Here is a 13,955-nt window from a genome sequence, read left to right as displayed (position 1 = left end):
GTTCAAACATAGTACCTACTAACCCCTCGATCACGATCTCTCATCATATCCCGTGTTCTTAGTTTGGCTTTTCTGGATTATTATTTTGCTCCTATGTGATAAACGAAATTTCACAAGTCATTTACGTACACTCTGGTTTGATTCAAGCATTTTGGGGTGGGTATTGGTAGTTATGTATTGAACTATTGATACAACAGATGAGAGCTATAGCTTCTTATTGCTTACAACAACAAAATAGGGAAGTGCTCGTCATCTATTTAAACGCACCACATCCCTTTCTGGATCCCCAGTTTTAGCAATAATTCTATCTACTGTTGATGACGATGCATGTCTCCTTCAGATAGATCCCTTTCATGTCCAATCATCCCGATCAGCATAATGGAGGTAAAGTGTTTAGCGTGCCTTTTGATTTGCGACTCTCATCGTTCAACTTAAATATGTTAACTTTTTAAAGTAAAATCTTGAAATATCAAATATACAATTTTAAAACTTCTTAATTTGAAGTTTCGAACCAATAGTTTGATCATTGATGGATTACCTAACTAATATATTCAAATTCGTAAGTCTTCCATACTCTTTTTCTGGACAAAGGAAGTCTTCAATAAATAAACATCATAACCCGGAGGGACTTTTCCCCACTGTTATATGAAATATAATAAGCAGACCTGTTCCTTTGCTATAAGTATCACAACGACCCTAGCTGGCCATCTAGAAACAGAAAGCTCATAGAAACAAAAATAATGGAGCTCTCTCCTCATTTCAGAATCGTTTCTTCCCTAGTTCTTTTGGGACTGGTTGGCTTCTTTCTTCATCTCTACAACAGAGTCTGGTTGAAGTCGGAGAGGGTCCGTAGGAAGCTCCAAATGCAAGGCATCAAAGGCCCTACACCTTCTCTACTACATGGGAATCTAGCTGAGATGCAGAAAATCCAACTACTCGAAGCTCAGAAGTCTGCAAATCACTCGGAATTTGTAGCTCACGACTACACTTCCAGCCTCTTCCCCTATTTCGAACACTGGAGAAAGGAATATGGTAAGTCATCGACTTTCGATCTTGTTCTAGTTCCTTTTGTTCTTCTTTCTTCTGTATTCTAGGACATAGATAGATATGAAACATTGGTTTTCACCTTTCTGCAACTATAACAGTGTTTGAAAAAGTTGACAGAATTATAGTTCTTAAGGTTTTTACCAAGAAAACAAAGGATTTCATATGAAAGTGAGGATTTCTAGCTGTGCTTTGTTGAGTCTCGAATGCCATAAGCTTAGCTAGGGTGTTGAATTCAAAAGATTCACAAATAATAAATCGGTGATGGTCTTTCGACTCAAAACATTATGTCGGGTTACATTTTCGCTCATTTTATATGATTTTCTCTCAACATAGGGTAAGCCAACTCGATCTTGATGGGGTCGATGAGATTTGGCCAATACAAATGACTTAAGATGCTTAATTTGACTATTGAGGTTAACTACCTCAATGCCAATGTCAATGTCGGGCCATTTGCAAATAGATTCCCAATCCAGGATTTAAATTAGTTTACTGTCTAATCATGTTACTTTGCCTAACTACAATAATATATGACAGTAACCAGATGATAAACCTACTTTAAATAATGTTCTGGACTAGATTACAGCAACCATGACATTCTAATCGAAAACAAAAAACAAAAAAAAAAAACATGAAATGAAACTATTATATGCTATCTCTTGTATTATAGAGCACCGATGATTGCAACTACAGAGACAGGACCGCATCTATATATAATATATATATATGGGAGGGTATTATCATCTTATTTCTTAGGTGGGACAGTGTTTTAACAAATTATATGATTGATACTATTAGAGTAATATGATCCACTTCTAAATGACTACGATGAAGTTTGTGTCTACTTGTATTTTTATATAACTAGCAAGAAATTGTTATCTGAGCTTGTAATGACATCCTAACACACAGTATGATGCACATCATATGACTAGTTTATATGATTATAGTATATTTTTTGAGACGTTTTGTAGTTTATATATAGTGATTGAGATTAGACGTAATAGGCTAAAGTGTCCAAAACTAATATATAGTTTATAGACGTTTAGAGTCACTCAAATCATAAGAACTGACCGCATCATGAGAAATTAATTAGTGAAATGATGGAACTTTGCAGGTTTAATCTACACGTATTCAACAGGAATGAGGCAGCATGTATATGTGAACCAACCCGAGCTAGTGAAGGAGATGAACCAGTGTATTAGTTTGGATTTGGGTAAGCCTTCCTATGTAAGCAAGAGACTTGCTCCCATGCTTGGAAATGGCATTCTCAGATCCAATGGTGTTGTTTGGTCACAACAAAGAAAAATTGTTGCACCTGAGTTCTTCGCAGACAAAGTAAAGGTAAAAGAGAATCAAGTTCGAAAACTCTGAGCAACTTTTTGGATTCTATGCTGATCGATTTCTTAACATGACAGGCGATGGTAGGATTGATGTTGGAGTCGGCGCAACCATTGCTTAGAAAATGGGGGGAGTGTATTGAAGGACAAGGAGATATTAGAGCAGAGATTCAAGTAGATGAGGATTTAAGGGATTTCTCGGCTGATGTTATCTCTAGGGCTTGTTTTGGGAGTTCTTATTCCAAGGGCAAAGAGATTTTCTCAAAGCTTAGAAGTCTTCAGGAAATCATGTCTCATCAACCCTTCCTCTTTGGATCATTTTCTAGTTTTGGGTATGTAACTTGTTACTACGACACTAATATGTGATACAACTAAGTTTTCCTAATGTGTATACTCTAACAATGGAATGCATGCAGAGGGTTGAAGAAGCAAAAGGAGATAAGTTGTTTAGAGAGAGAGATTGAGTCGTTGATATGGGAAGCTGTGAAAGAACGTGAACGAGAACGGTTAGAGACATCTTCGTCGGAAAAGGATCTATTGCAGACAATGTTAGCCGGAGCCATGAACGACCAAAGCCTAGGCCAAGGCAAGGATTCATCTAAGAAATTTATTATTGACAACTGCAAGAACATTTACTTTGCAGGGCATGAATCCACTGGTGTAGCTGCCTCTTGGTGTTTGATGCTGCTCGCTTTACATCCCGAGTGGCAAGCTCGAATTAGGACTGAGTTGGCGCAAGTTTGCCCCGACGGTCAACTAGATTCTAATTCACTCTCTCAATTAAAGACGGTACAATTCCTTAAAATAACCCTAAAACTTACATTATTAGTTAACAATGCATGTCAAGCTAGTTATTAGTCTCCGATTATTTTCTCTCGTAGATTTAGATTTAAGATAACGTCTTTTTTAATCATTTCTTAAATGAGATCAGCCAAAAGTGTTAGACGAAATGCTTCAAAGAGGCAACCGTTGAATGAGAGCTAACCACATGCATTGTTATACACGTTGCAGCTGACTATGGTGATTCAAGAAGTCATGCGTCTGTACCCACCAGCTGCTTTTGTGTCAAGAGAAGCACTTGAAGACACCCAGGTGGGAAACATAAACATTCCAAAAGGGGTATGCTTGTGGACTTTGATCCCAACATTGCACAGAGACACAGAGACTTGGGGACAAGATGCAAATGATTTCAAACCTGAGAGGTTCACTGATGGTGTCTCTAAGGCTTGCAAGTTTCCTCAAGCCTATATCCCTTTTGGTTTGGGTCCTCGAACTTGTTTAGGCAAAAACTTTGCTATGGTAGAATTGAAGGTTGTCCTCTCCCTCATAATCTCCAAGTTCACTTTCTCTCTATCACCCAAATACAGACATTCTCCTGCTTACAAAATGATTGTAGGTCCTGGAAATGGTGTCCATATTCTCATTCAAAAATCTCATCTGTAGGATTGATGACCAACATGTAGCTAGTCTATCTCTCTCTTGATCCATCATTACATGGGTTATTATTCAAGTTATATAAAAGGTTATATTTGCCAAATTTGAAATGAAATAAGTTGGAATAATATGTGGAATATATCGTAAGTATTCTTCTATTATTACTGTAGTTTTTTGTTATCATTTCAATCCTATAGTTATGGGAAGCTGGAAAACTGAGATTTAATTATGTAATTCATAGAATTCAAAGCTATACTGATTCATTACACTTGAAATAATCAAAAGAGAATCCAAAGAGATTTGAAACCTGGGAATTTCAGAGCTCGAAATCAAGAACCGAATAGATATAGATATGTTGGGTTTATATACGTGCACAAACTGAAGTAGCTTTGTCGAAACCCGAAAACACCCATGGACCTACTTAGGATATTACAATTCTGACACTGTCAGAGAGTCACTCAAACTAATTCAGTTTTAGTTTTTTTTGGATGCGTCTATTGTCACCCCACAAACTATTTTGTTCACCCCACGTTCTCTTCACACCCTATTTATATATTTTTAATTGTAAGTATACTTTTTTCATCCGTTTACAATACCTAAAATACCATTTCCCTTTTTTTTTTTGTTTCACCCTAAATTCTTTTTTCACCCTACATATTTTTTTTCAATTTCAAATTTACCTTGTTCACCCTACATTCGATCTCTTCTTACCCCGTTTATATAATTTTTAATTTACTTTATTCACCGATTTGCAATACACACAATATCATCCTCTTCTAATAGCCATTGAATTCCAAAAACAAAATGAAATTGAAGAAAACCATAAGATTCATAGCATTTTGGTAAGTGGAATCACAAACTAAACAATAAAAATCACATTAAAATATAAATCTCAATTGAAGAACAAGAAAAAACTCTCAAACTTAACAACTCATTGGTATATGTCGATATCAAGATGCATAATGTCTGTAACCACTACTTGAAAAAAGCTCTGATGCCAATAAAAAAAACAAATCGAATATATATATAAGTGAGTGACTATACATGAAAATTTACATACAAAATTGATATGAGAAATAATGAGTAAAGACATAAACGAAACATCAACAAAGAAAAAAAAAATACAAACAGTTCATCTCATCTTCAGTTGAATACTAGTGTCTTCTTCAGACTTCATAGAAAGATCGAATATGATAATTTATGGGTTAAGATTTATGAAGTATGTGTTTATCTAAAAAAATAAAAAATAATAATTTGTAACAACTTATTGTCTCTTGTTGTAATTTTACATTAGGGTATATTAGTCATTCAATAAATCAACAACGTGTGGGGTGATCAAAGTAGTTTGTGGGGTGACAATAGACACACCCTTCTTTTTTCATTTTTCTTTTTGAAGGGGCCATGTTCTCTCTAGCCCCACCGCCTGGGCCGCTAGACACAACTCGTGTCCGCTAGCCCGCACGATTGTCGTTTGCCTTAACGAGCGACGTCGTTTTGAGATTCTTTAAGAAACTCTATCGACGGAATTTTCGTCGGCATATATATATTTGGCCAAACAAATTTCCTCTGTATATATACAAAAACATAGAAAAATATCTCACTGGTTTCAGATGGAAACTGGTTTCAGACTGCAGAGCTCTGAAAGTATGCAACAACGACTCATCTGTTACATTGGTCCAGCAATTATGGGCTTCTCAGAATTGCTTCTGAATTTGAGAGTGAACTCTTGTAAGCCAACCCTTCCTGTTTGTTTCTTTGTGTTTTTTTTATCTCTTGTGTTTCATAAACAAGCAGCTTATGTAAACTGTTGAATTTGATTAATGCAGGGAGGGTTTACAATGCCAGAAACCTTTTGCTCATGGGTTTTAGTGATTCATGGGATGATGCTATTGGCATTGCTACGATTCAAAGCTATCATATATGGGTTCTCTTAATGTGGGTAAGCCTGTTTCTGCATTTTAGTAGATGGGTTATTGATAAAGTTGTGTTCTTTAGAGAGTTTACATTCTTAAAGACTTGATCTTGAGGTTTTGAAGTCTTTGTCATTGTTCCATTGTTGCATGCACCACAAGGGCTAGCCTTGTTTGACAATGATATTCGAGTTGAAAGCATTGAGTATTGTTTATGGTCACAAAACGAGGAATGATATATGACTTATTGTGGGGCGGAGAAGATTTTATCTGTGTGTTAGTTCTAGACACACTAGAGATTGAAGTGTTTTGGGATTTATATAGAGGTTGCCAATCATTTAATGTTTCATTTACCACTTAGTCCAGTAATCTTACAGGGTGATACATTGATCATACATTATTTCTGATATAGAAATCCGTTTTTGTATTGTTTATTTATCAACAGACTCACAATTGCCATATAGTGAAATTTAGTTTATGAAGCTTAACACGGACTCAATAATGGATGTAGAAGTGAAAGAAGCTATAAGTTCTGCTCCTTGAGAGTTGAAAATTAAATCTCTTATTAATTTATTTCACTTTGGTTACAACTTGCAACAATAGACAAACAAGGATGCAAGTTTAAATACTACATTTTGGCTCTAACAGTTGATTGTGTACTTAACTATCAGGGCTTTTCCAGACTTAGCAAACACCGTGGAATTTGTTCAAAATAGCACACAATAGTGGTCAAATTCAGATGCCTGTGCTAATTATTACGCATTCATATCCTGGGAAAATCCACCAAGATTACCATAAATTGATGGATTAATAAAAGCTAAATACATTGCCTTCTTAGGCTTAATATGGTGCCATGTGGAGCATAAATGGCCGGCCATTATCAAGGCGGAGACGCTGTCTGTTTTCGCTGCTCGCTGCTTGAAAGAAACATATCAGGTAATATTCTGTCGCATTTTTTCTTTGATGGTTGTAATTTGCAATCTCTCTGTGAGTACTAGCTGGCAAATATACTGACTCTACACAGCACTGGAGAAATACAAGAAAGAGAGTGGACATCTTGTTACTCCTAGGTAGTCTTCTATTCAACTGTATTTTCTCCAATCATTCCCAGCTACCATCGTAAAGAGAGTGTGATTTATTGTTGATGAAGTGTTGTCAGTAGATCAGTCACCTAGGTATTAGATTTATGATGATGCAAGTCATGCTGAATAGAAGAAGTATTTTTATAATCATAACTATATACAAGTAAGAAAGAATGAGGCTTTCTGTCCGCTTGATTTAACTATCAGTTTGTTTTTATAAACAATCTTTTCTCCATATTTCTTTTTGTTGTGTTATTAGATCGTAGTTTTCATCCGATTTCAATAATATGATATTTGAAGATTTTGGAACTGGTTTGTCTTGGTGTCAGATCTTCAAGCCACACACTGGCTTGATCCTAGTTAAACCCCAGTAACACTAATCTTGGCATCTGAGCTAATTCCCAACACCTGATTGGTTGCTAGATTGACTAAACAATTGATGACCAAAGGGAGAAGTCAAATGTTACTGAAGAAGGGATAAACTGAATAAGTTGAGTAGGTCAGATAGTTTTCTTATGGAAATAGATAGTTCCATTGTATCAATGTGAGAAGTGGAACAAACTAGACAAAGGACATTTTCTTTATATACCTGTAGCCTATATATCTTACTGCCATGTGAAATAATTAATGTCTAAAGTGGTTATGTATTGGATTCTTGGAGATTTGCATTTCTGCTCTGATTGGTAAAGAAAATATGTGGTAGGGGTCGTAGGACCTTAATAAGTTTGCAAAAAGAAAATTGTATACTGAAAATTTGATAGTGAAATACAAATAGCTTTTCCCTTGAATTTCCTCTGAAAATGGCTATGTTTCCATCTCTTAATTAAATAACGCTTGAGCTTTTTCATGTTCTTGTCATGTATATTTTCTAGTATGAAGAGTGCCCATAAACTTATGTTTGTGTAGTGTGATTGTCTCCACTTGTTAAGTATTGGAACACTCATTTCATATGTAATGCTTGTATCAGTGCCTAATAGTTTCCTGTCATCTAGCAATGTATCCGTGATATTTAATATAACTTGAAAACAGGTAGAGACATTCAACTGAATTTGGCTCAAGTTGCAATCAGAACATTTCATAGAGGTCACTGCATAAAAAATAATGTCGAATGGGGACCGTAGACAGAGTATACGTTTATTTGCACTTGAAACACAGAGGGCACAGCAAAAACAGAACCAGAATCTGAATAAGGGAAAAAAGGTTGTAATTACACCCTCTCAAGATCTGTTTCTTAGAAAATTGATTCTTATGTTCCAAAAATGGTGCATAATTTTAATGGTGTGTAATAGGCAGGAAGTTGGCATAAGAATTGTAGGTTGAAGTCTTTATCTTCAGGTGTTATAAAATTTTCATTTATGATCAAAGTTTTGTTTACATCAATTGCAGGCTGGTGGTACCAAAGAACATCACGCAAATGCTGGTGAGTATTTTTTTTTTTTTTTTTTTTTTTTTGCAATTAATTGTACTATGTTCAGGATGACCAGTAATTCACTATTTCTTGTATTGAATGAAACAGCTACTATGCCATCTGGAAATTCTTTACCAGAAAGAAGCAAGCTTCAACTGTTGCTTGGTAAACTGAAAAGGTGAATGCTTTGTTTCTACACCTTCTGTTAATCTGTAATTTGGATAGCCACACTACAATACTTTTAAGTGAAACTCTTTCACTTTTACTTCATAGTGACTCGTCTAAGTTAATTGCTGGTCATCAAAGTTAGTTTCTTAATTTCTTTTGCACTCTTGTTATAGGAAAGATGTGTATAGTATATTCTCAGAGCCAGTAAATCCTGAAGAGGTTAGTCTACTTCATTTATGGTCTTTCCAAATGCATATACCTCTACAAGTTCCTTATTTATGATTCTTTATGTGAAAGGTGGAAGATTATTATCATTTCATCAAAGAACCAATGGATTTTGGCACAATTACAACAAAACTTGAAGGAGGAAGCTATAAAACACTGCAAGAATTTGAGGTTTGCTCCTGGAGTCCTTAGTTCCCTACTTGTTTTTCATTCAATGAGGCTAGCAACGGAAAACTACTTTTTTATTTTTTAGGACTTCTATTTAATGCTCAACTTCCTTTTATGTTTCTTGTAAACTGAAGATTTGAGGGCAGTTATTTGACTAGGCAAGTGATATGGTTCAACAAGCATTTAAATTTCGTATAGTGTCTTTTAGTGAACGGTAAACACTACCCGCAGATGTTATTACTTTTCACAGCCACCTGACACGACTTTCTAGGTCCTTTGACCTTTTTATATGATAGACTCAGTAATATCAAACAGAATGAAACATTAATGTGATTCTGCAGAAGGCATGCTTCCATTGACTTCTATTAATTTTCTTTATGTAGAGTTTGTAGATAGTGATTTCACTGATTTGTTAGTGAAGCTTGATAAAAATCTGTATGTGAAATTTACTTAGTCGGCAGACTACTTTTACTATGATAGGTGTATGAAACTACATCTAGTATATGTAACCTCAATTGCACAGTGATGTGCAAAGTGTTTTTATTTGTTTTCATGTTTCTTGCTTAATGTACAGCATGATGTAACACTGGTATGGAGAAATGCTATGCTTTTCAACGATTCAAGTACCGTTTATCACAAAGAGGCAAGTCCACAAAGCACCATTCTTATCATAAAAGTTGACCTGTTGAAATTTACTTTTTCCTTAACGTTCAGAATGTTGTGGTTTTCCAGGCTTGTGCGATAAGAAATCTAGCGAAGAAGTTGTTTAACTCTTTGAAAACTGACCCTGAGAACTTTGTGGAATTACCAAAAACTGGTAGGAGACTAAACCTGCAGTGAACTTTCCAAAAAATTGAATTAATCTCATTCAATCTTTGCAATTCTCCCATAAACAGGATGCAGAGGTGGAAAAAGATTCAAGTATTCAGAAGTAAATCGAAGCTCTACCTATCGACCTCTGAATACATCACTCAATGAGAATGAGTCGATAGTATCTGCAGTCTGTCTGAGCCCACAAGAGTTAGTGCAGGTGAGTAATGCCTTGTAGCCATTCATGTATTCGTGGTGTCTTTATAAAACTTCCCCAATCATAAACAATACAAGTATAAAGTTTAGTACTAGTTTCATTCACACAAGCCAATTAAAAACCTGTAACTGAAGTGGGATGAGCTTCTAAGGGTTCCTGTATTCATTCGTTCCAGGTGTTTGCAGCTTCATATTAGTTACATTTTCGGTTTTGTAGAATAGGGATGGACACGGTGAAAGCCTACTGCAGTTTGTTAAAAATCTAGGACCTTCTGCTAATACATTTGCTGGTCCAAAGTTACAAGACCTTAATGGAGAATCAATCGAGGCCATTCCAGATCGAGACACTAGGAATTTCAGCTTCACGAATGCCTTACTTGGAGACGAGAATCCTGAATGGGACACATACAGTAACCTTGGGGGAAAACCAGGCAGCAACTTGCATAAGTACCAAAGGATTGCTGATATAGGAAGTTATTCCAGCACTGTGGAGGAGGCAGGCCAAGACTGGAAACGGTTCAGGCCAACAGAGGCACCGCCACAACCTGTTTGTAGCCAATCCACATCAGCTGGCTGGTCCTCACAGTGGCTTGAGATTGGTCCATCAACCTCTGATGTGAAGAAGTCAGTAGCAGGCCAAGAGAATGGCTCAGGCCAAGATTGGAAACGGTTCAGGCCAACTGAGGCACCACCACAGCCTGTTTCTAGCCGGCTGTTCCTGCCTCAATCAACATCAGTTGGCTGGCCCTCACTGAGGCGTGACATTGGTGCATCAACCTCTGATGTGAAGAAGTCTATAAGTTTAAAGGACATAGATGAATGGCTCCGCTACCTTTGAGAATCACAGCTCCCCCTCATAGCAACTGTGGATTTCATGATCTGTATTCATTGATGGTTCCTTCTTTAGCGTCTCTTTATTTTCTTTAGACGATAATAACGCCTTTGATTTATAATCACTGACATTGGTTTCATGATGGAACCTCAGTATCTCTTCCTTTCTTCAGAACATAACAAGAGCTTTGTTTTATTCATATCATTGCCTTGACTCATGTTATTTCTAATTTTCTATGAGACCAAACTACCCCTTATCATTTAAAGGGCAATACGGTGATTATTCCCCACACATTATCATCCACTTTGTTGGAGAAACAGCCTCAGAGGAAAGCAATGGAGGCTGCGACGCCCATGAACATAGTAGAGTGTCATTCATGCACCTCCATGGAGCTAAAATGGGCAAGTTCCCGAGGCAAAACCCAAGTGCAAAACATGAAAACACCTTCAAAATCAAAAGCACCAGCAACACTTCGTACCTCGGTCCCTGTGTTTATATCCACAAACCCATCACACGTAAAACCAGACGACCTCATTGACCTATACAGCGCCTGCAATCTCAACGGCCACCGGTTCCCGGGTTACGTGGACGGCAAAGATGGCTGCCGTGAAGTGGAAGGTATTGATGTGAACAAGCTACGTGTGGCTCTTTCACACAGTGAAGTCCTGGTGTCTGTCTTCTGCAAACCAAATGATGTAGTTAGCAAATCTTCATCATCATTTTCGCAAAAGAATCGAAAGAAGCTGAATATTACCGAGGGTTTAGGAGAATTGTTCGAAAGGGTGGTGATGCCGGTGACACCATTTAACAGTCAACTGGTTGGTTTTGGCCGAGCTGTTTCTGATCAAGGATTGACAGCCTCCATCTACGATGTTATGGTATACATGAAACTTGTTCATACTTGTATTTCTATTTCATTTATAGGTCTTTAACACCTCTACTTGGTTAAAAGTATAAAATGTACAATGTGGTGAATGTTCAATTGCCAGTAACTGTTTTAGCTTATATTCAAGACATGGTAAATTTGGGAAGTATTCATATAAATATGGTTCAGTGTTTCCCAGGTTATTCCTTCATTGCAGGGTATGGGAATTGGCAAGATGATAGTTAAAAGAATCATAAGGTTCAGTATTCTTTCTTAAAACTAGTCCTTTAGAACTATGGTGAAACTGGTCCTTTAGATTTGATTATATCTCATGCTGAAAGGGATCTGGAATATATAAAGCCCGTCTGTGGTGTGTGAAAACTGAAAACTTTCTATTGCTTCTTGCAGAATACTCACGAGTAGAGACATTTATGACATAGCAGCACTTTGCTCAGAAAATGAGAGGTAATTTTACCAATCTCTTTGCAGTGTCATAGTTGACGCCTTTGCTGAACAAACTTTGTTCTCATAGTTTTGAAACATACTGTATCAGCTCATTCTTCAAAGCATGTGGTTTTGGTGATGACATTCTGTGCTCCACAGCAATGATGTATACAAGAACTGCTAGTGGTTCAACTAATCTCGAAGGACAGATGGTTAAGCGCGCAGGTCGAAAGCTACTGTTGGTTCCACCGTTTTTGAAGACCTTACCCTACTCCAAGTCCAAAACCATACAATCATCTTAAGCATCAAGACGAGAAGCGTTCTGTTTCTGTCAGTACAAGAGTTTGAAATTGGTGTTCACTGTCCCCATTTTGGCTTGAAGATGTTGCATTTTCACATTCAAACCAAAAGAGCCACAATGTGGACCCTTTCTCTGATTGTTAGATTCCATATGTTAATTCATGAATCATGATCATGTAAAGTTTTTGTTTTTGAAAAATAGTTACTGTAATCATATTCCCCAACAGTATTATGCTGTACATTTTCTAGTTACAGCATATTCCTCTCCATCTGTAATGCACTTTACCAAGGAAAAGCAAGTTTGAAAAGAGAGGTTACCCCATAATGGTTCTCAGGCATAAGAATTATATCACCAGCAAAGTAAAGTAGCCATTTAAATATTGCAAAACAGCTTCCCTTTCTTTCTTTCTCCATAACAACTTTCCCATCACACAAGAAAGTTGTCTCTCGACTTCTCTCTTTTCTGCAGTTATCCTGGTATGGGGAAACTCTGGGTTGAAGTTTGCTTGATATCTGCACGAGGGCTTCGACGTTCATCGTCCCTGTGGAAGCTTCAATGGTATGCTGTGGGGTGGACTAATCCCAATAACAAGTACTGCACCAAGATTGATGCATCTGGAAATGCAAATCCTGTATGGAAAACCAAGTTTGCTACCTTGGTTGAGGACGCGGAATCTAAACTGAATGATTTGGCTCTGCACATTGAAGTCTATAGTAGAGAGCCTATATTCCTCAGAGAAAGGCTGCAGGGGACAGCTACTATTCTGTTGAAAGAGTTTCTGGCTAAGCATAACAAGAATTCTGAGAATTCAAGGCATGGAGCTGAAGAAGTTGGGAGCTACCAATTGCGAAAAAAGAATTCCAACAAACCTCAAGGTTTTGTTGATGTTTCAATCCACATTTCTGAAGATATGGAAGGGAGGAGCTCATACACAGGTATTCCTAGAACCCTCTGGAGAGTTGTTTCACTTTAAATCTGTTTCATATGTAATTCCAATTCTCAAGTTGAAATTCGTGTTTAATGGAAATATGATCCTTGAGGATGACCATAAATGTGCTGAAATCAAGTTCTGCTTTGTAGGAAATGAGGGAGGACCTGGGGAGTACAGCAATACTATCACCTTGGCTACCGGAGATGGGTCTACACCAGCATTTCTACCTTTTACTCCACAAAAGAGACCAGAACATCAGTTCCAAATGAATTCTCCGTATACAAATGCAATGCCTCCGACTACAAACTATTCAAAACCATCTGCATATGGACCAAGCTACACACCAGCTAGCGGAACAAGCTACCCGCCAGCAACCGGACAGAGCTACCCGCCAGCAAGTGGACCAAGCTATCAGCCATCTAGAACTCCTCCACCGCCTCCACCACCTTCCAACGTGGGGTATATACCTACTTTTCTCCCAAGGACAGACCAAATGCCTGAGAGCTATATCAATATGCCATCATCATCTGGAGCACCACATCCTGGTCGTGGAACTCGAGCTGGAGGACCTGGTTTTGCAATGGGAATGGGTGCTGGGGCCCTGGCAGCCGGTGCTGTGATCTTCGGTGATGACTTTATGTCAGGATTTGATGTTCCTTCAGGCTTACAGAATGCTAGTGTTACTATATCGGCTGATCCTCCTTTCTAACCAAGTTAGTAACTATCATCAGCTGTTATGTTGTAACAAGTTATGCAGCATAAAGAAACTTGAACTTGGCC

The 13,955-nt window shown here is 37.4% G+C and overlaps 4 protein-coding genes across 4 annotated transcripts; all 4 read left to right on the top strand.

The window, feature by feature from the left end:
* The first annotated feature begins 583 nt into the window (after positions 1–583).
* On the top strand, positions 584–3,922 carry LOC101311620 (cytochrome P450 734A1-like). Its single transcript, XM_004307706.1, has 5 exons — positions 584–1,032; positions 2,159–2,385; positions 2,460–2,713; positions 2,798–3,170; positions 3,393–3,922. Exons 1-5 carry the CDS (start codon positions 741–743, stop codon positions 3,822–3,824), a joined length of 1,578 nt encoding a protein of 525 aa, XP_004307754.1. The 5' UTR covers positions 584–740; the 3' UTR covers positions 3,825–3,922.
* Positions 3,923–5,719: 1,797 nt separating this feature from the next.
* LOC101293831 lies at positions 5,720–10,640 on the top strand. The gene is made up of 11 exons (XM_004308952.1): positions 5,720–5,754; positions 6,564–6,795; positions 7,837–8,007; positions 8,194–8,227; positions 8,324–8,393; positions 8,557–8,602; positions 8,681–8,779; positions 9,351–9,419; positions 9,509–9,593; positions 9,673–9,806; positions 10,020–10,640. Exons 3-11 carry the CDS (start codon positions 7,909–7,911, stop codon positions 10,638–10,640), a joined length of 1,257 nt encoding a protein of 418 aa, XP_004309000.1. The 5' UTR covers positions 5,720–5,754; positions 6,564–6,795; positions 7,837–7,908.
* Positions 10,641–10,928: 288 nt separating this feature from the next.
* LOC101311324 lies at positions 10,929–12,272 on the top strand. Its single transcript, XM_004307705.1, has 4 exons — positions 10,929–11,512; positions 11,699–11,757; positions 11,908–11,964; positions 12,053–12,272. Exons 1-4 carry the CDS (start codon positions 10,970–10,972, stop codon positions 12,243–12,245), a joined length of 852 nt encoding a protein of 283 aa, XP_004307753.1. The 5' UTR covers positions 10,929–10,969; the 3' UTR covers positions 12,246–12,272.
* Positions 12,273–12,665: 393 nt separating this feature from the next.
* LOC101311043 lies at positions 12,666–13,884 on the top strand. Its single transcript, XM_004307704.1, has 2 exons — positions 12,666–13,179; positions 13,325–13,884. Exons 1-2 carry the CDS (start codon positions 12,723–12,725, stop codon positions 13,882–13,884), a joined length of 1,017 nt encoding a protein of 338 aa, XP_004307752.1. The 5' UTR covers positions 12,666–12,722.
* The last annotated feature ends 71 nt before the right edge of the window (positions 13,885–13,955 follow it).

The sequence above is a fragment of the Fragaria vesca genome, linkage group LG7 (assembly GCF_000184155.1).
Source record: "Fragaria vesca subsp. vesca linkage group LG7, FraVesHawaii_1.0, whole genome shotgun sequence".
Lineage (NCBI taxonomy): Eukaryota > Viridiplantae > Streptophyta > Magnoliopsida > Rosales > Rosaceae > Fragaria > Fragaria vesca.
Note: the sequence above shows the minus strand (reverse complement) of the source record. Positions and strands in the feature narration are given on the sequence as shown.